At 49.5% G+C, this 20,649-nt stretch overlaps 1 protein-coding gene across 1 annotated transcript in view; it reads right to left on the minus strand.

Annotated features, from left to right (window-relative positions):
* The window catches only part of SLC13A4 (solute carrier family 13 member 4), a 39,290-nt gene extending 20,114 nt beyond the window's left edge, over positions 1-19,176 (minus strand). The window contains exons 1-3 of the mRNA XM_028106472.2: positions 19,078-19,176; positions 13,838-13,966; positions 1,544-1,680 (exon numbers count right to left, since the gene is read on the minus strand). Of these exons, the coding sequence (XP_027962273.1) occupies positions 1,544-1,680; positions 13,838-13,966; positions 19,078-19,176 (365 nt within the window). The remainder of the gene's footprint in view (positions 1-1,543; positions 1,681-13,837; positions 13,967-19,077) is intronic.
* Between the last annotated feature and the right edge of the window lie 1,473 nt (positions 19,177-20,649).

The following is a 20,649-nucleotide window of genomic DNA, read 5'->3' on the forward strand; positions in this document are numbered from 1 at the left end:
AGTCTTTGCTCTGCAGCTACGTCACTGTAGTTACTAGTGACCAAACAGAGACTAACGTATGGGGTTCACGGTTCTGCCCACTACTTGCCCAGCTGCCCACTTGCTGAAAGGATAGGCCCCCCCCGCCGCCCCCCCACCCCCGGGCCACACAAGTGTCCCATGTCACTGCGCACACTTCTTCAGCTGGTATCTTGAAGAGTCAGCCCTCGGAGGAAAGCGCTCACAAAAATAACCCTCAGGTTATTTCGTTTTGACTTTGGAAACATACAACGTGTTGGAACAGACGTGGTTCTCGCTTCCATAAGACAAAGCCAACATAAAGACCACCCGTGTTTCTTACTTGAGGTGGGATCCCTGACGTCGGGCAATGGGGGACACCTGTCGTGTGGATTAGGTTGGGCAGGCCGAAGTCCTGGTGGTGTTTTTCCGTTTAGGCTGAGAGCAACAGGAGTTTGCCTGCCCGGGACCCCCACCAGCGGCAGACAGAGAGCCCTGCAGGCGGTGGAAACATGCTCGGGGAGGAGGCAAATGAAGAGTGGAAATGCAATGGGAGCAGCATTCTTGAGTCTGAGTTGAATACACAGAGGTTTCAAAGAGCTGCGGAGTCCCAGCATGATGTGTAGATGCCATTATGTGCCTAGGAGGCTGAGTGTGGGGTAGTACAAGGCTATTACTGAGTGAGGGGACAAATGACACCAAATGAAGCTGTAGTTAAGTGGGAGACGGGAATCTCCTTTGAGGCCTAACCTGTATTCATCTAAATGACTAATGTTGAAAACCAATACCATATTATTTATTTATAAGCCATTGGACTCCCAAAGGAGTCAGGGCCGCTTACATAAAATGTCTCAAGAAACCTGTAAATAGAAGGAGGTGAGACCTATATTCCGAAGGAAAGAGAAGGGTAGGGTTATTCGATGCAGCAGAGGTGAAGTTAACATAAAACTCATTCCCGACTTTCCTGCACATTCCCCAAGGTTGGGAACGTCTGCCCTGGCCTTCCCCATAGCAGACAGAGACCAGGACGGGGTTGAGGGCCTGGAAGGCATCGCGGACGCCAGGTCAGGGGCAACATGTCTGAGCTGCAGTCTGAACCAGTGACAACAAAAACTCAGGGTGGATGGGAGGAAACCCCCACGTCTCCTTAAACGGCAAAGGAGAAGACACCCATTTCCCTGTCCAGCCCGTTCCGTGTTACGCCGGAAAAAAGGTTGAGAAACAATTTACGTTGGTCCTTCCCGTTTTACCCAGTGGGCCCCTTGTATTTTGTAACCTGCTGCCGGGAGGTCTATGTGGCTCCGATAAATTATTGAGACCGTGATAATAAATGACACCAACGTCACACACGCACATCTCTCTTGCACGATCGAGGGCCCTCTCGCCGGAGGGAGCCGTGGGAGCCCAGCAGGCCTGATGTCGTTCCATCCCATTAGTAGAAAAACACCCTGACCTGGACGTCACCCGGGGGCCCAGGACCCCTGTCCAGGTAGGCCCCTGGCAGCTGGGGGCCGCACGGTGGCTGGGCACCCCAAGGGCTACTTACATGCCCGGCTTGGCTCCGGCCATCATGACCATGCGCAGAGCAATGCGCTTATGCAGGTTCCACTTCTCCACGGCAGCCGCCACGCAGATGACACCCACCAGCAGCAGCGTGGTGTTCTTGAAGTACTCGGCGGCCACCTGTGGGAAGGCAACGGCTCAGCCCCTCCCCGGCCGTGACCCAGCACCTGCGCCCCGCACAACGCGTGCTCAACCGGGCGCTGGCGAGCGGGAAGCGGGGAGGTGCGGGCTGTTGACCTAGCCGACTGCTTGACATTGTGTATTTATAGATATAATACACACACGCACATATATAATATATATATATACCCACATACACATAGTATATATATATACGTTCCTACTACCTTGGGCAGGCACTGATCTAAGCACGTTACAGAGATGATTTCATTTAATCTGGCCAGTAACCCAATAGGGTAGATGTTCTTCTCCATGCTTAAAAAATATTTATTTATTTATTTATTTAAAAAAATATTAAAGCACCCTGTATTTAATTACGATATCATTTCAAAGAATAAATATATAATTTTATCTTAATCCTTAAAAATTATTAAAATAACTCTGGGGGGCGCCTGGGTGGCTTAGTTGGTTAAGCCTCTGCCTTCGGCTCAGGTCATGATCTCAGGGTCCTGGGCTCGGCCTGGGTGGCAGGCTCCTTGCTCAGTGGGGGAGTCTGCTTCTCCCTCTCCCTCTGCCTCTCCCCCAGCTTGGGCTCTCTCTCTCTCAAATGAATAAATTTTTTAAAAAAAGCATAAAATAACTCTGGGCTTATCCCCAAATCTCATTTTTTTCTTAGGTTTTAGAAAATTATGTTAATTTCTAAAATTAGAAAGTTAATGCATGCTCATTATGGAAAACGTCAAGATACAGAAAAATTTAAAGGTGACATTACCCTTAATCCTGATACTGTTATTACTTTGATATATTTCCAATTTATGTCTATATAGATACATAATTGGATTTACATAGTATGCTGTTTTGTATTCTGCTCCCCCCTATTTACATCATACCCTGATCACTTTCTTATTCGACTTAAATTTGTTGGAAAAAATTCATGTTAATAGAAGCATCATGTGCCACAGAATTTGGCCATTTTCTTTTTATTGAATATTTAGGTTAATTCCTTTTTTTTTAAACTACAAATGGAACAAAGAATCTGCTTAAATCATTCACCTTATATAAATGTGATTATTTCCTTAGGTTAGAGTTCTCCAGGGTAACTTAATAGCTTGCCTTAAATCTTTAAAAATTTTTAAATATTTAAAAAACTCCAAATAATTCCAAAGTTGCAAAGAGTTCCAAAGTGATAATTACATAAGGAATGCCCATACATTGTCTACATTTTTTTTCCCCCTGAGCCATTTGAGGGTAAGTCACGTACGTGTTAGCCTTTTCCCCTAAATACTTCGGTGTCCGTTTCTTAAGAAGAGGGGTTTTTCTCTTCCACAACCAAATACCAGTAATTCACTTCTTCTTGCCCCTTAATGACAAGGAAATTAAGACTGGGGCCTGTTAAGATGTTTCATGTGTCTATGGTCCACAGATCAACCCTTCACTGTTTTCCTCACTTGGAACGTTCTCTTCTCTGTTTACAATCGAATTTCAAAGCCCAGTTCAGGCCTTCCTTGTGAGAAAAGAAAACTTTCCCTGTGACTCTGGCCTCTGACTCCAGAGTGGAGTGTGGGCACCATTAATTCCACCGATCACAGAGCAGGCAGGGCGATGCTTGAATTTTCGCTTCATGCTCTTTTTCTGTGTACCTCTGTCATTTCTCGACTGAATTTCAGGTTGCAAAAAGGCCAAGGATCATGTTTCTTTGTAAATCTCTTAACCCCAGCACCAAGATGCAAAAGTAGATGCTCAGTAAATATTTATCACATACAGAACTGTTCCCAACAAGGGAACCATGACAGAAATTGAGAGGAAGAGATACAGAGAAGTTTAATTTCTAATTGAGAAACCCTCTTTAAAGTGGGAAAACAAGAACATTTCTCATTGCAGGAAAAATGAAAATTGCAGGAAACGTAAATACAGTAAAATATGTGGTGTTGGAAAGAAACAAAATTTACATAATCATACTGTTAAACTTTGATTATTGAATTAACCAAAACCATGGTGTACCTATAGCACTGGGAGGTCTGGGGGCAGGAATAGGGGGCAGGTGTAAGAGGACAAAATCCTCATCTGCTGTTGCTGGAAATCAACTGACAATGTCTACAAGTGATGACTCAAGAATTAACGTAAGAATATCAAATAAGAGGGGCACCGGGCTGGCTCAGTAGGTAGAGCATGCGACTCCTGATCTTGGGGTTGTGAGTCCCGGCCCCACACTGGGTATAAAGATTAAAAATAAAATCTTAGGGGCGCCTGGGTGGCTCAGTTGGTTGAGCGTCTGCCTTCGGCTCAGGTCAGGGTCCCAGGGTCCCTGGGATCGAGCCCCGCATCGGGCTCCCTGCTCAGGGGGGAGCCTGCTTCTCCCTCTCCCACTCCCCCTGCTTGTGCTCCCCCTCTCGCTGGGTCTCTCTCTGCCAAATAAATAAATGAAATCTTAAAAAAAAAAAAATCTTAACTATCACGTAAGAATACCATATGGTGCTTAATTCCAGAAGAATCAGTTAACAAAGATGAAAGTTATTGACCCTGGATGCGGGTGGGGTGGAGGGGGGACTTGGTGGGGGCGCAGAGGGGTAGGGGTGCCGAAGGCAGCTGCTGGTTTTGCATTATGAGTTTTTCAGTGTTATGTGATTTTTAAACACTGCTAACACTTTGACAATGAAAAAGCCAAAATAAAGCAGTGTGCTCCATTTCTCTCTTCTCTCTTTTGTCCCACAGAGATGTCCTTGTGTTTGGTTGATGAGGTTTGCGTAGCAAGAGAAGGGTCATCTGCCCTCTCTGTGACCATTTCCTGGAGGAGCCCCCTGCTTCTGCTTAATCTAGTTCTTGTCCCCAAACCCAGTCGTCAGTTGGCACTGTCACTAATGCTTCCTGAGGGTAGGGAAGGCTCCCTGCTCTGCTGGGCTGGTGACTCTAGGGCAGAGTCCCCTCTGGGAGGGGTTGGGTAGGCCTCTGGGCCCCGGTGCGCATGGGTGAAGATGCTGCCCCCTAGTGGGAGGTGGGGGCACCGCGGGGATACCTGAGGGCCACGGCTAAGTGGCGGGGCGGGGCGGGGCGGGGGGGGGGATGGTGGTGCGCATGGGGGGTGGTGCAGGACCTGTCTCACTGCACCCTAACCTTCCCAGAAGTCTAGGAGGCAGCTCTGTGGCGGAATCGGTGTTTTCTTTTCCTCCGTCTTCCGAGAAGGGAAACCGACAGAAGTCATCAGACGCAGTACCCGTCCCGCCACTGGCCCCATGACTCGAGGCCCCTGCAAAGCCTTTAAAAAGGTCAGTGCCATCGTGGTTACTTTCCCAGGGGACCGGCTGCAAACATTTTCATTTTCTGCCTCTTTGGCACATATCGGAATACTAGTTTGTGATGGCCTTTTAGGAGCCCAGAACCTGGAGGACAGGTGGGGCTGCTTTCTCGGGATTCCTTTCAAAGGCAAGGAGAAAGGAACCCACCTGCAGAGAGGGCCCTCTCCACCACGGGAGTTTTGCATTTCGCATTCACTTTCTCATCAACAGTCTAGGAGGCAGGTACTGTTAGCACCTCACTTTGCAGGTGAGGAAACAGACTCAGAGGGGTTAAGGAAGTCTTCAAGGTCATAGCGTGAGGGGCAGGGGCGGGCTATCAATCCAGGTGCTCCTGAATCCAAACCTACTGCATATGTCACTCAGGGTGGGCCACCTGGAAACCATGTGTCTAACTCAACTCTAGGGGAATCTTCTTGGTCTCGGTGACAGCATGCAGAGGCACACATTTCTGTCTTCATTCATAATCACAGTCCTGACACTGGCTGATTGGAAGCCCCAGGCCCGGCTTTAGTGGGAGACTGGCTCTGGGCTGTTTTCATACTTGGTGTTGGGTGGGCTTAGGTCTATTCACGTGGCCTCCCTGCCCCCTTGTAATCGGTGTCCTGTGCTTGGGCCAGGCAGCCTGGCTGTAGTTTGTGATTAAGAGGCAGCACAGCCAAGTGGGGAAGAGTGAGGGCTCCGGAGTCCGCCGGGACTCAGCTGTGTGACCCTGGGCAAGTTACTCAACCTCTCTGGGCTTCATTTAGGCATCTAAATAAAAAAAAAGTATGTGAGTCCCTACCTTTTGTAAAGCTGTCGTCAAGAGTAAACGACAGATGCAAATCAGCTAGCAGAGCCCACCGGGTGGACAACCAGGAATTTTGGCAGCTCTTCCTATCGCTCAGTGGTCCACACAAAGGCCGACACGCTCTGCGGCCATCTGCACACAGAGCGGGGCCAGCCACAAAACTGCCTTTCCACTTTTATAAATTAAAATTCTATCCGACGGTGGTGTTTGTTAGTTGTCCAGCCCACTGGGTTTTCGTTTGTTTGTTTGTTTGTTTTTACAATCAAACCTTGGTTATTCAGAACCCCTCAGGGAACACCGGGGTTCCAGGATTCTTGAGGGTTATTTTCATTGTTTTCTAACATGCGCTGCTTACTCCTGCGTGCTGTGGGCATTCCCTTTCCCACTACCTAACTTCTGAGACTAATAGTGTCTGAGTTGGGAAACCAGATAACAAAGCTTGTTAGAATTATTTGCCAAGAGGAGTAGGAGCGCCTCCCAGGGGTAGAGTCCACGGTGTCTGTGATGTTTGCCTTTTCTGCTTTTCTGCTCTGTGGTTTTTCTCTGTTTTCCAGAGCCCTGAGCTTGGAGAGCAGAGGTGTTCCTGGACAGTGTTTTAGAAGAGATGCGCTCAAGGAGTCTGCTTGGAAAGGCAGGGCGGAGAAGAGCAATAGCATGGGCTCTGGAGTTCAGACCAGCCGGGTTTGAAGGGTTGCTTCCCTGCAGATGAGCTGGAGGCTCTTGGGCAAGCCACGGAACCCCCGTGGCCCCATCATTCCAATGTTTTAAGTGGCGAGAGTCATGATACACAGCTCATTTAATCCGTCATGGCGTGGCCTCGAATAAGATAACACAGGTAGGGTCTTAGAACAGTGCCTGGCATACAGGGAGTGCTCAATAAATGTGCATATTATTAAAGAAGTAAAAAAAGGATAAAAAGCTTCAAGATGAGATTGAGGGCGATGCCAGGGAGGTCAGCATGACTAAAGGAGGGAAGAAGAGAAAGAAATGAAATAAGAAGGAGCAAGGTGGGGCCTGAACACCAAAGATTCCTCCAAGTTTTCTTAGCGAAGTGTGAGCACACCAAAAGAGCTTTCTGAGCCAGGCTGGACGGAGAGGCCCAAAGACAGAAGGGCCGGCGGATGTGGTCCTTCAGTACCTAGCTCATCGTTAGTGAATTGCAGGCAACATCCATTAGTGATGAGCTTTTAAAACATTACTTTCTTTGAAGGCGGAATTATTGATTGATCTCTAGATAGGTTAGGTTTTAAATGTTTAAAACAATTTTTTATAAAGGTTGTGGCTCTATTCCTAGACGTTGGAAAAGGGAACTCTGGACAGCAGGCTCGGCTCAGTGCTCTTCTCAGGAGAAGTGTGAGTTGGCTTCCCTAGGGCCATCCCGGTGGAGGAGGCCCATGGGCCAACCCATCCTCCCTGTCACTGACGCTGTGGTACGTGGTATGGGCTTGCACACTCACCATTAGTGGAAAAGCCTCAGCTCCCCGCGAGGTCGCTATTTCTAGATCCTCCTTTTTCAGGAGAGCAAAGGGCAGTTTGCAGAGATTATGCAACTTGCTCGAGACCGGTTAGTGACAGAACTGGATTCAAACTCAGGTCTACCCTACTCCCAGCTTGGATCCTGACCCTTTCCACGCTGCCACTCTACCTGCTCCTGGCGACAGCAGCCAGAGACCACAGGAGGTGTGGTGGATCTGAGCGTGTCCTGAGGTGGACATCTGGTGGCTCGCGAAGGGTGGGGTGACCCCAGAAACGCAGACAGTCAGCGCTCTGCAGGTCAGCTGTGGGAGCCTCTAGAAGTGGCGGGAACATGGCAAGCCCTCAGGAGACCAGTGGTGGCCTCTGGCAATGGACTTAGTTTGCGGCTCTTCTGGACATCTGAACAATTTTGCAGGAAAATCCTCTAGACCCCAGGAGGGGCTGCCCAGGGTGGCTCCCAACCTCAGCATGGAGCTAAGCCCCCAGGCAGGGCTGGAGTCCAGGCTACTGCATTCCAGCCAGTGCCCCAGCAAGGCAGCCAAATCCAGTGCAGCTGACTCGGGGCCTTTCCCTGGGGAAAGGAATGCTGTTCCTGCTGGATAAGTCTCTGCGGGCTCCAACACCCTCCTCATCACCTAATTACTCCCCCCAAGGCCAGACGTCTGCAAACCACACTCAGTGCCTCTGAAATTTCAGGAGGCCCGCAGGAAGGGCCCAAGTAGCTGGGGCTCTGGGCTTCCACGCCCAATCTGGGTAGGACCTCTTCTTCCGTCTGTTTTATGTATTAAGCCTTCCAAGATGTGGTTTAAAGAAAAGGTTTTGTTGCTAAAAAAACATTCTTTGCAAACCCTACCACAGAGAAGTCTAAAGCGGAGAGACTCAGATGAGCGCTGACCTGGCCCGGAAGTCGGCTTAGCTCCCGGAGATGCTGACTCATAAAGTACCCCCAGTTTCTTCTCTGGGACCTTAAGAACTGCCCCCAGTGGAGGAAACTAAGGCAGGGGTCTGAGTTCTGAGTCCAGAGGCGAAGGGCCTGGCTCATATGTAGGGAATAGCTCTTCCCCCCAGTAACTTGGCCTCAAGAGACTGCAATATCTGTAGGTTCCTGGTCCAGGCCCCACTCATGGCCTGGGTATGGAGCTCAGCTCTGGGCTGCGTCTGGATGGCTGTGGGTGATGAGCTGCTTGGGTTCAGGAAGGTGGCTGGGCCCCGAGGCTCAGCCTACCTCTCCACAGGCCTGTATGGGGGGGGGGCGGTTAGCCTCCATGGGGGGCAGAGCCTAGAAAGGCAGAGTGGAGAGGAGTATATGAAGTGGGCCCAGGTTCAAACAAACAGAGAAAGTCACGGTCTCAGTGATGGTCAGGAATCTGGCAGGTCAGAAAGATCAGAAACCACCAGGGAAGCAGATTCATGACATTGAACCCCGGTGTCATGGGGCTGCAGAGGCTGTTTTGTTATCACAGGAGGCTGTCTTGTCCTGGCGGGAGCTAGAATGCCAAGGAGACTTGCCAGGGTCCTGCAGTGTAGGGCCGCGGGGACAGCAGAGGGCGTGAGTGTGAGTGTGTGTTGGGCAGGGGAGAGATAGAAAGCAGATGTCACCTCTATTGGAAGTAGTTCCTGACCCTGGACACCCTGGAGACTATTCCCAAGCCCCAGCATTCAAACCATGCCTTTTACCGGCCCAGAGAACACTCTCGCTCCCACCCTCCTAGAAACGGTAAATCTTAGCTAACTTGATTGTCCCTGGCTATGGCAGTGCCTTAGAAGGACCCAGACCATTCCCGAGGCAGATACGATGATAGTCACGAGAGTCACAATGGAGGTAAAATAAAGAACAAACCTAAAATCCAGGCCTGAGCTCTGTATACCAGCAGAGGGAAGAAGTGGCAGGATGCCAACAAGGTCATAGAATCCCAAAGTCAGAGGGCCCTTTGAGTCCATCCCCTCTCCCAAGGCATGAAATCTACCTCTAATGTCCCTGACATGGTCGCCTGGCTTGCATTCCCACGAACAGGAATACCCAGACCCCCATGTGGCTGCCCAGTCCAGCATCTTCCCTCACATGGAGCGGGTCTCTCTTCCGGTGCTTGGATTCTGGTTCTGGTTTGATCCCCTGAGCCTCGTGTGTTGAGCTGCAGAAGCCAAAAATCATGTCCCTCTTGAGACTTCTCTTCCTTCCCCGTGTGACTCACATTCTAGATTTTGGACATCTTGGCTACCCACCACTGTATGAGCTCCTGATCTAGAATTTGATGCTCTGGACACATACATTTAGTAACGCAGCAGACTTCAGCACATATTGGCCAATGGTTAATGGGGGCACACATTCCTGGGTTCCAGTCCTGGCTCCACCCCATAGTAAGTTCCTTAACCTCTCTGAACTTCCATTTCTGAACTCCTCCGTAAAAACAGAACTAAGAACCACTTTACAGAGGGTGAAGTGATGTGGAGCATGTAAAGGACCTCACATGGTGCCTGGCATACGGTAAATGCTCCAAATTTTGGCAGCCACATTGGGCTGATAGATGATTCATGCTGCATCTGTACTCAACTAAAAGCCAAGGTCTTTTCCACACACACTGTTAACATTTATCCCTATAAAACATCATTTTGTCAGTCCCAGGCTATTGTCTCAGCCTATCAGCATTGTTTCTGTCATCATTCATTAGTTGGCCCATCCAGCTTTGAGTCATCTGCAGATCTGATAATGCGTCTTTTAGGTTTTCACTTGGGCTCTCTCTCTAGTCCACTGCCAACACGTTCCTCAAGATTCTTTAGGTTCAGCTGTTGGGCCAGCACTCAAGTTACTCAACTGTGCTATCATCCAGCCCACATTGGCTCCTTTGATTGAGAATTTTTTTCCCCTGGAGATTGTGAAGGCTCCAAAGAAAAAGTTAATTTGTATTCAACAACTTCCGTTTAAAAGGCTGGGGAAATTATAAAGCCTTCTAGAAAGACGTCAGTCAAAAAGTGGTCAACATAAAGTTTGGGCACCTGGTGGGGTAAATTTCATTTATTTAGAACATTCCCTCTTGGGGAATTGTTCAGGATCCTGAACAATCCTCCGCAGTGCCAGAAAACGAGGTATTACCACATGGCTGTTCTGTGTTTTTCTATTTGGTTTGTGCCTTCTCTCTTTTAGAATAGACACTTCTCAAGGTCAGGAGTCTATCATTTTGTATCTCTTTTCAGCAAGACAGAGAGGAAGTCTAAGCTTTTTTTTTTTTTTAAAGATTTTATTTATTTATTTGACAGAGAGAGACATAGCGAGAGAGGGAACACAAGCAGGGGGAGTGGGAGAGGGAGAAGCAGGCCCCCCCGCGGAGCAGGGAGCCCGATGTGGGACTCGATCCCAGGACCCCGGGATCATGACCTGAGCCGAAGGCAGACGCTTAACGACTGAGCCACCCAGGCGCCTGGAAGTCTAAGCTTTGCACACAACAAACTCTTAACACCTGCCGACCATCAAGTCATCACCATAAAAATGAACCATTTGTATGCATACATCCAAGCCAACGGTGGGAAACTGAGAAGCATTATTGTGAGTCTCAAGAGGGCAGAAATTACGTGTTTCATTTTTGTCGCCTTCAGGGTCCCTATAATGTCCCAGATGGCCCATGGTAGATACAGAGCTCAGGAAATATTTTTCTGAATGTTGATTGAGTAACACAAGGGACAAAAGCCATGGTTCCCGAGTCACACCGATCCTACCCACATACCTTCCTTCAAGGTAGAGAGCACACTATTGCACACCGTCTGGAAACCCTGCAACCAAAAAGCCTTCACTTAGGGCAAGCACAAGGATGGAGGCCATAGACACCACAAATCCTAGGGGCTGCGAATCTTTGTGGAGAGAGGACATGTCCACAGAAAGTTTCTATCAGGTATATCTGATGTACCACTGAAAGGCTAAAGACATCAGATCGGCTCCAAGGGAAGGGAGCAAGACTTTTAGCTAAGGTCTTCTGAAAGGCTTCACTGCAGAGGGTAATTGGACAGGATTTTAAAGGTGGAGGGAAGTGGAGAGAACTTTGAGTCAAGGGAACGCTAGGCAAGCACAAGGTGGGTTTGGGGAGTGACAAGTAGATGATTTGTCTGCACAGGGGGCTCCTGCAGACCCCCAGCCCGCCTTTTCCTGGGGAGCCCTGGCACATGCTGGTGTAGGGGTGTGGCTAGTGGTGGTGGAATAGGTCTCCATCTGCAAAGTTGAGTGGCTCACAAAGGGGCCTAAGCCATGTCCTCTACTTACCAGCATTTTCCTCTACTCTGAGTTTAAAAAGCCACTAAGCAGACTATCTTTGGCTGAAGCTGCTTCCTATAGCCCAGCTGTTAAATATCATTGCCAGGCACTGCTACTTTATCAGACAGATGGTGTAGGAGTTTTCACTTCAAATGATAAGACTTGCCCTCTGGCTCCTCCAGGGCTTTCCATCTCCAGCCCCAGCAATAACAATGCCTAATCCTTCACCGGACAGTCTTCCTGTTCTCCTCACAGTCATGTTACCCCACAAACCACTGACTCAAGAGATGCCTTCTAGGTCTGGCCTGCCTGGCTGTGCAGAGGGGCGGGCCCTTGGATGAATGGTTGCCTAGCAACATCTCTAACCATGCAGAGGCGCTGATTGGGCCACCCCTCTGGAGAATTCCTGCTGCAGGCAGCCCTTGGAGAAATAGGGACATCATCTCCTTCAAGGTTAAGGCATGCTGTCGGCTTTTGGGCTGCCCCAAAGTGAAACACAAAGATAGAAATCTTTTAATTAATAGTTAGCTCATGTTAAATGTTAGTTAAGATTCAATTCTTTCTATAATGTCATTTTTTTCCCCCCTCTGCCCTCTATTTTCACCCCCTGACTCATGGGCTTCTGGTTTTTCACTTTTAAAGAGAAACGTGCAGAGGTGCCTGGGTGGCTCAGTCACTAAGCTCCTGCTTTCGGCTCAGGTCACGATCCAGGGTCCTGGGATCGAGCCCCGCATCGGGCTCCCTGCTCCACGGCAAGCTTCTTCTCACTCTCCCACTCCCCCTGCTTGTGTTCCCTCTCTCTGTCAAATAAATAAATAAAATCTTAAAAAAAATAAAGAAAATAAAGAGAAATGTGCAGAATAAGTTTAAACGCTTTTCTTAAGAAAAGTCATGTTTAAGGTTGGTGGTTCTTTTAGGCAGGCACACAGACCAAACTACCTATTCTTGTTTCCACAAAAGAAGGGGACACTTTGGAGCAACTGCCTGGTGATGCAGGTCACGGGCTAGCTTTTATGTGGGTCTCCAGGATATTGGTGGTGTACCCATCTGCAAGAATAAAAGCACTGCTGATGGTTTGGGGGATCCCATCCTTTATGGAATGACTAAGGCTGCTACAGCTACTCATTGCCACCAACCCTCCCATCCCAAAACAAAAACAATACAGAATAAAACAACAGCAACAAAAAACACAACGAAAACCAAAAACCCAAATGTCCCAAACACAGACAAACAAACAAACTGGCTAGTTGAGTCCATCTGGTAGAATAGCAAGCAAGAATATAGACTTTGAAATCTAATAGACATGAGTTTGAATCCAGTTCTGCTACTTCCTACCTTGTGAGTTTCTTAACTCTCTGAGCCTCTTTCCTCATCTGTAGAGTGGAAATATCAACACTCACCTTGTAGAGATCTCAGGGGTATTACATAACTGATAGAGTACTTCCAGTATAGTGCCTGATTTCTAATAGGCCTGCAAACATCAGTTCCCTTTTGTCTTTCTTCTGTGCCTCTGTCCTTAGTCTTTATCAGAAACTCTAAGCAGAGACCAGGTGCTATAACGACAGTCTAAACAGAACCAGGTGTTAATGAATGAGGACCATCTTTCATCTTGCTTCTGGGTTCTGGTTGTGTTTTTCTTCTTTCCTGTTTGTGGCTGATTTAAGTGTTTGCCCTGAAATCTGACCACAGCCTGGGCTTGATAATTGACAATTTCTGGTTGAGCTTTTAAGGATGCCATAGAGAGAGAGAGAGAGAGAGAGTGGACAGAGAGGGCAGGTTCTAGGTAGATAGAGGTCAGGAAAGAATATGCAGTAATCCTGAGTTGGGGAAGAAGGAATAGAATTTTTTTTTTTTTTTTTTTTTTTTTAGGCGAAGTGGATGAAAACATTGTCAGGACTCAGGAAAACATGATGAGTCTCTCTGTCAACACACATTTATTGAGCACCTCCTATACACGGACTCAGGTTTATAATGAGATTCCAAAGACCTGGGAAACCCGATTCCTACCTTTGATTCCTGCCTTATAGTTTCAGTGGATATACAAAAGACTGAGAAATGTCAACAGCAGGTTGCTTATAGGTGCCAATCAACCAGTGCCTAGAGGGTTTCAGACTGAAGGAGCAATTGGATGTGAGCAGTCAAGTAAGGCTTCCTGAAAGAGGCAGTTCGAGGGAGATGAGGGTCATGGGAGAGGAACTCAGGGTCTGGAATAGCAGGTGCACAGGCTTAGTGCTAAGAGGTTGTTCCAGAGGGTGAAGAAAGCCCCCTCCTCAAGTGCTTTGGGGCTCTCCCTTCACCTTGAGCCCCCTTCACTGGCCCAGGAGGGACCCGACCAGGGAGCTGGGCCACAAATGGTCTAACCTCACTGGATCGGAGCACTCCGAAGAACGGGTACAGGAAGGCAGGCACCAGGGCTGCAGCTCCGAGAGGCACGGCCTCAGACACCCAGTACACAGCGGTCACGATCAACACATAAGCACATGCAGCCTCCTGTAAGGGGAGGAAAGTGGGCGGTTAGTCACAGGGACAGCCACTGCTGCAGAGAATCCAAATAAGACCCGGGGTGGAGGCAGTAGGCACCCAGACTCACGGGCCCCAGGACACAGCCCTGGGAGGTGCAAAGCTGGCCTTGGCAGGGGAACTCGGTGGATGCCTGGCGGGACCCATACTTGGGTGTGTGCAGTAATGTCTGCGTCTTGGGTGGACTGGCGCGTGGCACGTGGTCTGCAGCTGCGTAGCCACCAGACTTAGGCGGTGCTTGAAACTGTGCAGGATGGGGACTGAAATACTCAGTGTCCAGACCCAAGATCACAGCCTCTAAAGGTGGGGTTCACAGCTTTAACATGGCGGCAGAATATTTTGGCATTGAGTTGATTGGACACTAGATATTCTTGGGGTAGTTGCAAGTTGGGATCTGTTTGTGTAACTGATTCACGTGTGAGCTCTGAGACTGGCCCATTTTGGGGCTGGATAATTCCATGCTGTGGGGGGCTGTCCTGTGCATTAAGAGGTTTATCAGCATGCCTGGACTCCACCCACTAGATGTCATTGGCACCTCCCAATTGTGACAACCACAAATGTCTTTAGACATTGCTAAATGTCCCTTGGGGGGAAATTTGTCCCTGGTTGAGAGCCCATGTCCTTACCAGTGTCTGGTTCTCACTGCTCTGGGACTTCATTCCCCCTGCCTGATGCACATGGAAACGTCCCTCTGATAAAGAGAATAAAAAGTGCTACCTACTTGCAGGAGAAGGCCTGGAGCCCTCACTTTGCTGGCTGTACAACCTTGGGGTGCATAGAATAAAAAAGTACAACACTGTTATCAACAACCAGGCCTCTTTAACCTCAGCCTCTAGTAATGCTGGTTGCTTGGAGTCATGCTCATCAATGGTGCCGAGAAAGGTCACTGGCTTACTCTTGGGAGGGGTCACTGTCCAAGGACCTTAACAATGGACTTGGAGGGCCGCTGTAGAGAAGGTCCAAGCTGGCTCTGGTTTCCTCAATTTATACATTAGTTCTAAACCATCTGGGCTCAGGTCTGACCTGCCCTGAGGCTGGCTGGTGATCAAGGAGCCTGACAAATCTTGTTCTGTTTATCTCTCCCTTGGGTTCAGAACACGCGTACTCAAACTCTTGCACAAAAGTTACAAAAGGTCGCCATGATCAGTGAGGGGCGTCAGGAGTGATTAACCCAGCCTGGCTGGATAGGACCTTGCTCCCTCCTGATATGCATGGATTATTGCCTTGGGGTTTGAGAAATAGCAACAGGGCCCAATGATTGTTGACTGTAGCTCCCACTGAGATTTCCTCTGGGGCCAAAAGATGAGAGAGAAGTTAAAACTTTTGGAAGTTGCCGATAAGACAACATAATCAGTAAGGGGGAAAAAAAAGGCTCTATTGGAAAATAATGCAATTTAGAGAAATAACCTCCTTCGTTGCAGAAATAAAACGACTTAAAGAAGTTCAAAGCCTTGAGCCCCCTTGAACTCACTTATTCCTATCTCTTTCCTGGGAAACAGAATGGCGGGTCTTAACTCCAGCTGAAGATAAAGGAGACAGGATATCTGTCCCTCATTCCTTCCTGAGAACCTTTAGTCTTTCTTGTCATTACAGGGCCACAAATTAAGGTGGGGGGAAGAGGCCACAAGTTAAGGGAGAGGGGAAGGGGCGACAGACCAAGAGAAAGAATGAGAGAGAGAAAGATGGAGAACAAACTTTCTCCCAGGCACCATCTTAGTTTGAATTAGGAGGACTTGGGTAAGCCAAGGTACACTTTTTGATTGTAATTATTGTTACGAATTAGAATAGGTTGGCTTGGAGGAAGTCAGCAAGCCACCTTCATCCAGCATTAAGAACAGGATAAACCACCATCATCATTTTTACCTGGACTTTCCTTAGAGCACAAGAATGGCCAAGAGACCACCTCCAGAGGCCCTTTCCATATTTCTCACCCAGTTCATCCATGGAATTTACATAAACTTCCTTTTGCTCCTTCTGAACCTTCTCAAAATTCAATGGGTAAGCTTATATTTAGATAACCCTTGAAAATCTTTGTGAGGGTTGATCACAGGAATCCCGGGCTCGCACATCTGGTCAGTGTCTGGCAGTTAACATTGGTTGAACTGAATTGGGTTCCTCTGCTGGCTGTCGGGTTTCTCTTCTCTATCTATTGGAGAGAATAGTCTGGAAACTCTTGACCTCTTATCACTGCCACTAGTCAGCAGGTGTGTAGGGGCCGATGAGTATTCAGGCAGTGCCTTTAAAGGACAGTGTTTTCAGTTCTTTTTGGCTTCTGTTTACAAATAAAGGAGGGAGCTCAAAAGTGACATTCCCTATATAGGATATTTCCTGACTCTGCTACCAACTGATGTGTAAATCTGTTCCTTTCCCGTGCTGTCTGATCACCTCAATGATGTCCCATTCAAACTTCACTGGAAGGGGCTTGAGGTCTGTTTATTTGCTGTCGTAAATGACTATGAGGCCTTTCTGAAATAACCTTTGTCCCTCCAGGGACACTGAGGCAGGGCTCAGTTACGGACAAGTCCTTCTTGTGCCCTACTCTTCTGTAACATGGGAGACCAAGTCTGGGCCCCTGGTTGTCAGAGAGCCGGGCAGAGAAAAGGGGGAAGATCATTCTAATCCTTCCTAGAATGTAGCTATGGCTTATCTCTTCGAAGAACCATCAGAATGGCAGGCCCAGAACTCCCGGCCGGGTCCCCTTCCCTCAGCTCCAGCCCAGAGCAACCAGGTCCGTTTAGGAATCTCAGGGATTAAATATCAGAATCTAAAAGCCTGATGCGCGGGAGTAAGAATGGGTGAGAGACATTCTCTGTGTTGGTTTGTGCTTCCTGTGGGCGCTGGTGACCTCAAGGTGATTTTATGTCATTGTAGAAGAAGGGCAGAGCTGTTGTTGACACGGTGACCCACAGAGAAATCATCTTTGTAGGGCCCCCTGGGTAAGTGGCAAGCAACCGTGTCCAGCTCTGAGGGCACCAGTCACGCCAGGCTCCATCGAGCTGTCCCTGGGGCTATGGGACGCACAGTATCCACCCCTGTGTGCCGACTGGGAAGCTCTGAGGTAGTGGGAGGTCTACTTTCTTAAAAGGCACTTGTTCTTAAAGGGGACGATTTTCCACCCCCCCCCCCACAGGCCCAGGGGATATTGGGTAATATCTGGAAGGATTTTGGGCTGTCATAGTGGGAGGGGGTGGCACTGTGTGCTATGGGCATCTAATGGGTGAAGACCAGGGATGCTGCTAAACATCCTACCATGCACAGGAGAGCCCTCCCTGCCTCAAAGAATTATCTGGCCCCAAATGTCACTGGTGTGGCTGTTGAGAAACTCCCTTTGAAGTTGAAACTGAGTCTGACAGAAGGAGCTAGGCCAAGAAAGGGCAGTGTCCCTTGGTCTCAGGAAGTCCAGCTGTCAAGATCTCTTCAGAGGTTACTTACAGACCCAAATTGCTCTTCCTTTACTCTCCTCTTTCTTTTTTTTTTTAAGATTTTTTTCTCTTCTTTTTAAAATAACACCTGTCTTCCATCAAATTTATAGATTATTTTGCCTACTTCAATAACTTGTTATTTTATTTTTTTCTTCTTGTGGATACTTCTTACTAGTCATTGGTGACTGAGAAGCTCAAAGCCAGGGCCCCCGAATGAAAAGTAGGCAACACCACACCCTAGAGTCATGGTCCCCAAAGATGGGGCTGACTTAGGGGGACACAGAGGTGCCTGATACCACCATGAAGAGGAGGGCCCTGTGTCTTTGGTGAACAGTCCCTTAAGTGCATCAGACATTGAGGAAAAACAACAACAACAACAACAACAAACCTTGAAAAAAGAAAGAAAGAAAAAACAAACAGCCCGTTTGGACAGGGCAGAGAATTGACGAGCGTGAGCCCAGGAAAACTGTCAGCAACAATCACCGTCAGCTAATCGCAGCCTCCTGTTAATCACCGTCTCCCTGGCACTCTGGGGTATTTATTCTAGTAAAGATTTAAGCCAGTTTGTTTTTAAGACGAACCATTCTAATCCCCTCTACTTAACTTTATAACTCAATGTTGGTTACCAAGTTACTCGGAGAGCTGCCTGGAAAATCTCTTCCCCTCCCACAAACATGATTAACCTCTCTTAGCTTATTTTTTCTCAAGTCTCAAGGGTAGTGCCTGCAGGACAAGGGGTAAAGCCCCTGAGAGGTGGGGGAGGGGGAGGAGGGGAGGAGGGGGAGGGAGACAGGAAGGGAAGGGAGGCCAGCGAAGGTCTGAGAAGCTGGCAAAAGGCAGAGCCAAAGCTTTGGCATCTCTGCTGGTGCAACCTGGTCAAAAATTGGGTCATGGTCTAGAGTTGGGGGCTCTTATTTCTTTTTTATCGCGTGGTTGAAAGTCTCTCTTTCAAGAGCACAGAGAAGAAAACACAGAGGATACAAATGATCAAAGAGCCATATGCATGGGACTGGGGCAAGATGCCAAGCTCTGCTTTCAACGTCAAGTTCAGAGGGACTTCAGCGATTGCATTTCAAAGCGTGGTTATCAGGACCACAGACCCTGGTGGGTGCGGAGGAGCCCCCGTGGAACTCCTCCCCCCCCACGCCCCTGCCTGCGACCCCCCCCCCAAGTCCCGCAGCGTAATCCCCTCCCTCCCACGTCCCCCCCAACGCCGGGTGTCCTTACTGGGAAGCTTCCCTGCTCTCCAGCTCCCTCACAGAGAGCCGGTCACATGGTGACCCAGTTGAGCCCAGGACAAATGCCAGCCCAGCAGCGTGTCCCTCTCCTCAGGGGCACAGCGCGTGGCCCCCCGCGCCGTTCCGGCGGCCAGACGGCCGGGTAGCACCCCTCAGCCGATTCAGCCGCCCCGCCAACCTCACCCCTGGCTGGGGGCCACGCGGTCAGGGCCCCGGGGAGGGGGCGGAGAGACGAAAGTGGCAGCGTGGGGGGCGGGGGGGGGAAAGAAAGCATTCGAGCCTCCCCCAGAAAGCGCTGTCCACGCCTTGAGCCCGGGAGCAAAGCACCCCATCCCTCGGCCCCCCTGCCCCCGCTACCCTCCCTGCCCTCGCAGCCCCGACGGCCCGGCCGCAGGGACCCGAGGGGACGCGCGGTACTCACGCTGCTGGGGTGGAGCACGGGCAGGGGCAGCAGCAGGAGCGGCACGCAGATGACGAGCAGCAGGTTTCTGGCCCCGAGGAGGCCCTTGAGCAGGCCCATGGTGGCCCTCGGCGCCCCCCTCCCGCCTCCCGCCGGCCGCCAGGGGCCTTCGCTCCTCACCACGCTCGGCTCAGGCCAGAAAGACTTCTGAAACCCTTCTCGGCTTCCAAGAGTCCTCCCTTGTCTTGGGGGCAGAAAAGGCAGGCAGTGACAGGTCCCGTGTGCACAAAAAGCCTGGGCTCCTTGCCTCCTGGTTTAGGTGGGATTGGGGAGCATTGTTTTACGCCCAGCAGAAAGGGACCAGGAGAGGAGGCTGAGCCGAGGCATAGTGGGTTGCCCCTTTGCTTGATTAGTAGTAGAGAAACTTCATTCTAGGGCTCCGCAGAAAGCCCCCCCCGCCCCCGAGCCAATCAAAGGCACACCTCTGCTGCTGCTGGTTCGCCTTGGAAAAATCATATAAAGGCTTTACCCAGTTAAAAACACGAAGTGCATGGGCTGGTGCCCTCCATCATTTTTGCTCCCTCTGATGGTCTGTCTGGGGCGGACAGACCCCTTTCTCCTCTGCCTGTGCTTGCTGGACCCCCTTCCCTTAACCCAGGCCCCCAAGTTGGTCAGCGGCGGATGCAGACTTCAAACAGGGCTGGTCTTCTCTCCCAGGACCTGGCACCTGAACTCAGTTCAAATTTCTTTCCTTCAAAATGGTTTCCCACTTATAATTTGCCTTGAACCTGGGCCTCCAAAGCAGGAAAAAAAAAAAAAAAAAAAAGAATCCCCAAGACTTTCCTTGCAGTCACCGGACAAAAGTCTTGCTGGAAGCCCACCTTAACTTTCCTTCACCTATGGGGAGCCGGACCCAGGCAGTGGCCCTGGCCCCGCCCATGCCTCAAAGCCAATCAGTACGTTGGAAAGATCGAGGCAGTATCTCTTCCAGAGGCAGCCCTGGATTGGTCCCAGCAGGGGCCTGCTGAGTCTGCAGAACCTAGGCAACTTGTAAAGCTTATTTTTGTTTCTCAAACATCCTAGGGGCTGGAGTGATGATCATCATCGTAAACATGATCCCACTTACGCAGAGCTTTCCCTGGGAGAGCACTTACGAACCTTGTCCTTAGGAAGATGTGTTTGGTGGCAGGGAGAAAATGAAATAATAATTCTGGAGAAATTTGCCCCCCGAGTGTACAATATTAAGCCCTTCGGACTTCCCTGATGACAAAGATCATTTGCTTCAGCATCTGAGTGAATACGAAGCATCTGGGTCAGCAGAAGGTGTTAGCCGATAAGAAAGACCACAGACCTTTAGGGAGAATGGGAAGGGTGGCTACTACCTCTCTGGAAAAGTCTAGATGCCGCTCTCATTTCAAAGGCCCTTGGAGCCCAGATGTCAGTGGTCTTTCTTGACTGGAGTAGGTGCTCAAATGCTCCTCTTTTACCAAAGAGGCTCTTTACCAAAAAAGAAGCAGAAAGCTTCCTTTGGCCGGTATGCAAGGAGGAAGGAGGTGGGAGGGCAGGGAAGTTGACAAGTTCAGGGTCAGGGCC

The sequence above is a fragment of the Eumetopias jubatus genome, unplaced genomic scaffold (assembly GCF_037043125.1).
Source record: "Eumetopias jubatus isolate StellerSeaLion01/CBP00866 unplaced genomic scaffold, mEumJub1_p1.0 scaffold_14, whole genome shotgun sequence".
NCBI classification, from domain to species: domain Eukaryota; kingdom Metazoa; phylum Chordata; class Mammalia; order Carnivora; family Otariidae; genus Eumetopias; species Eumetopias jubatus.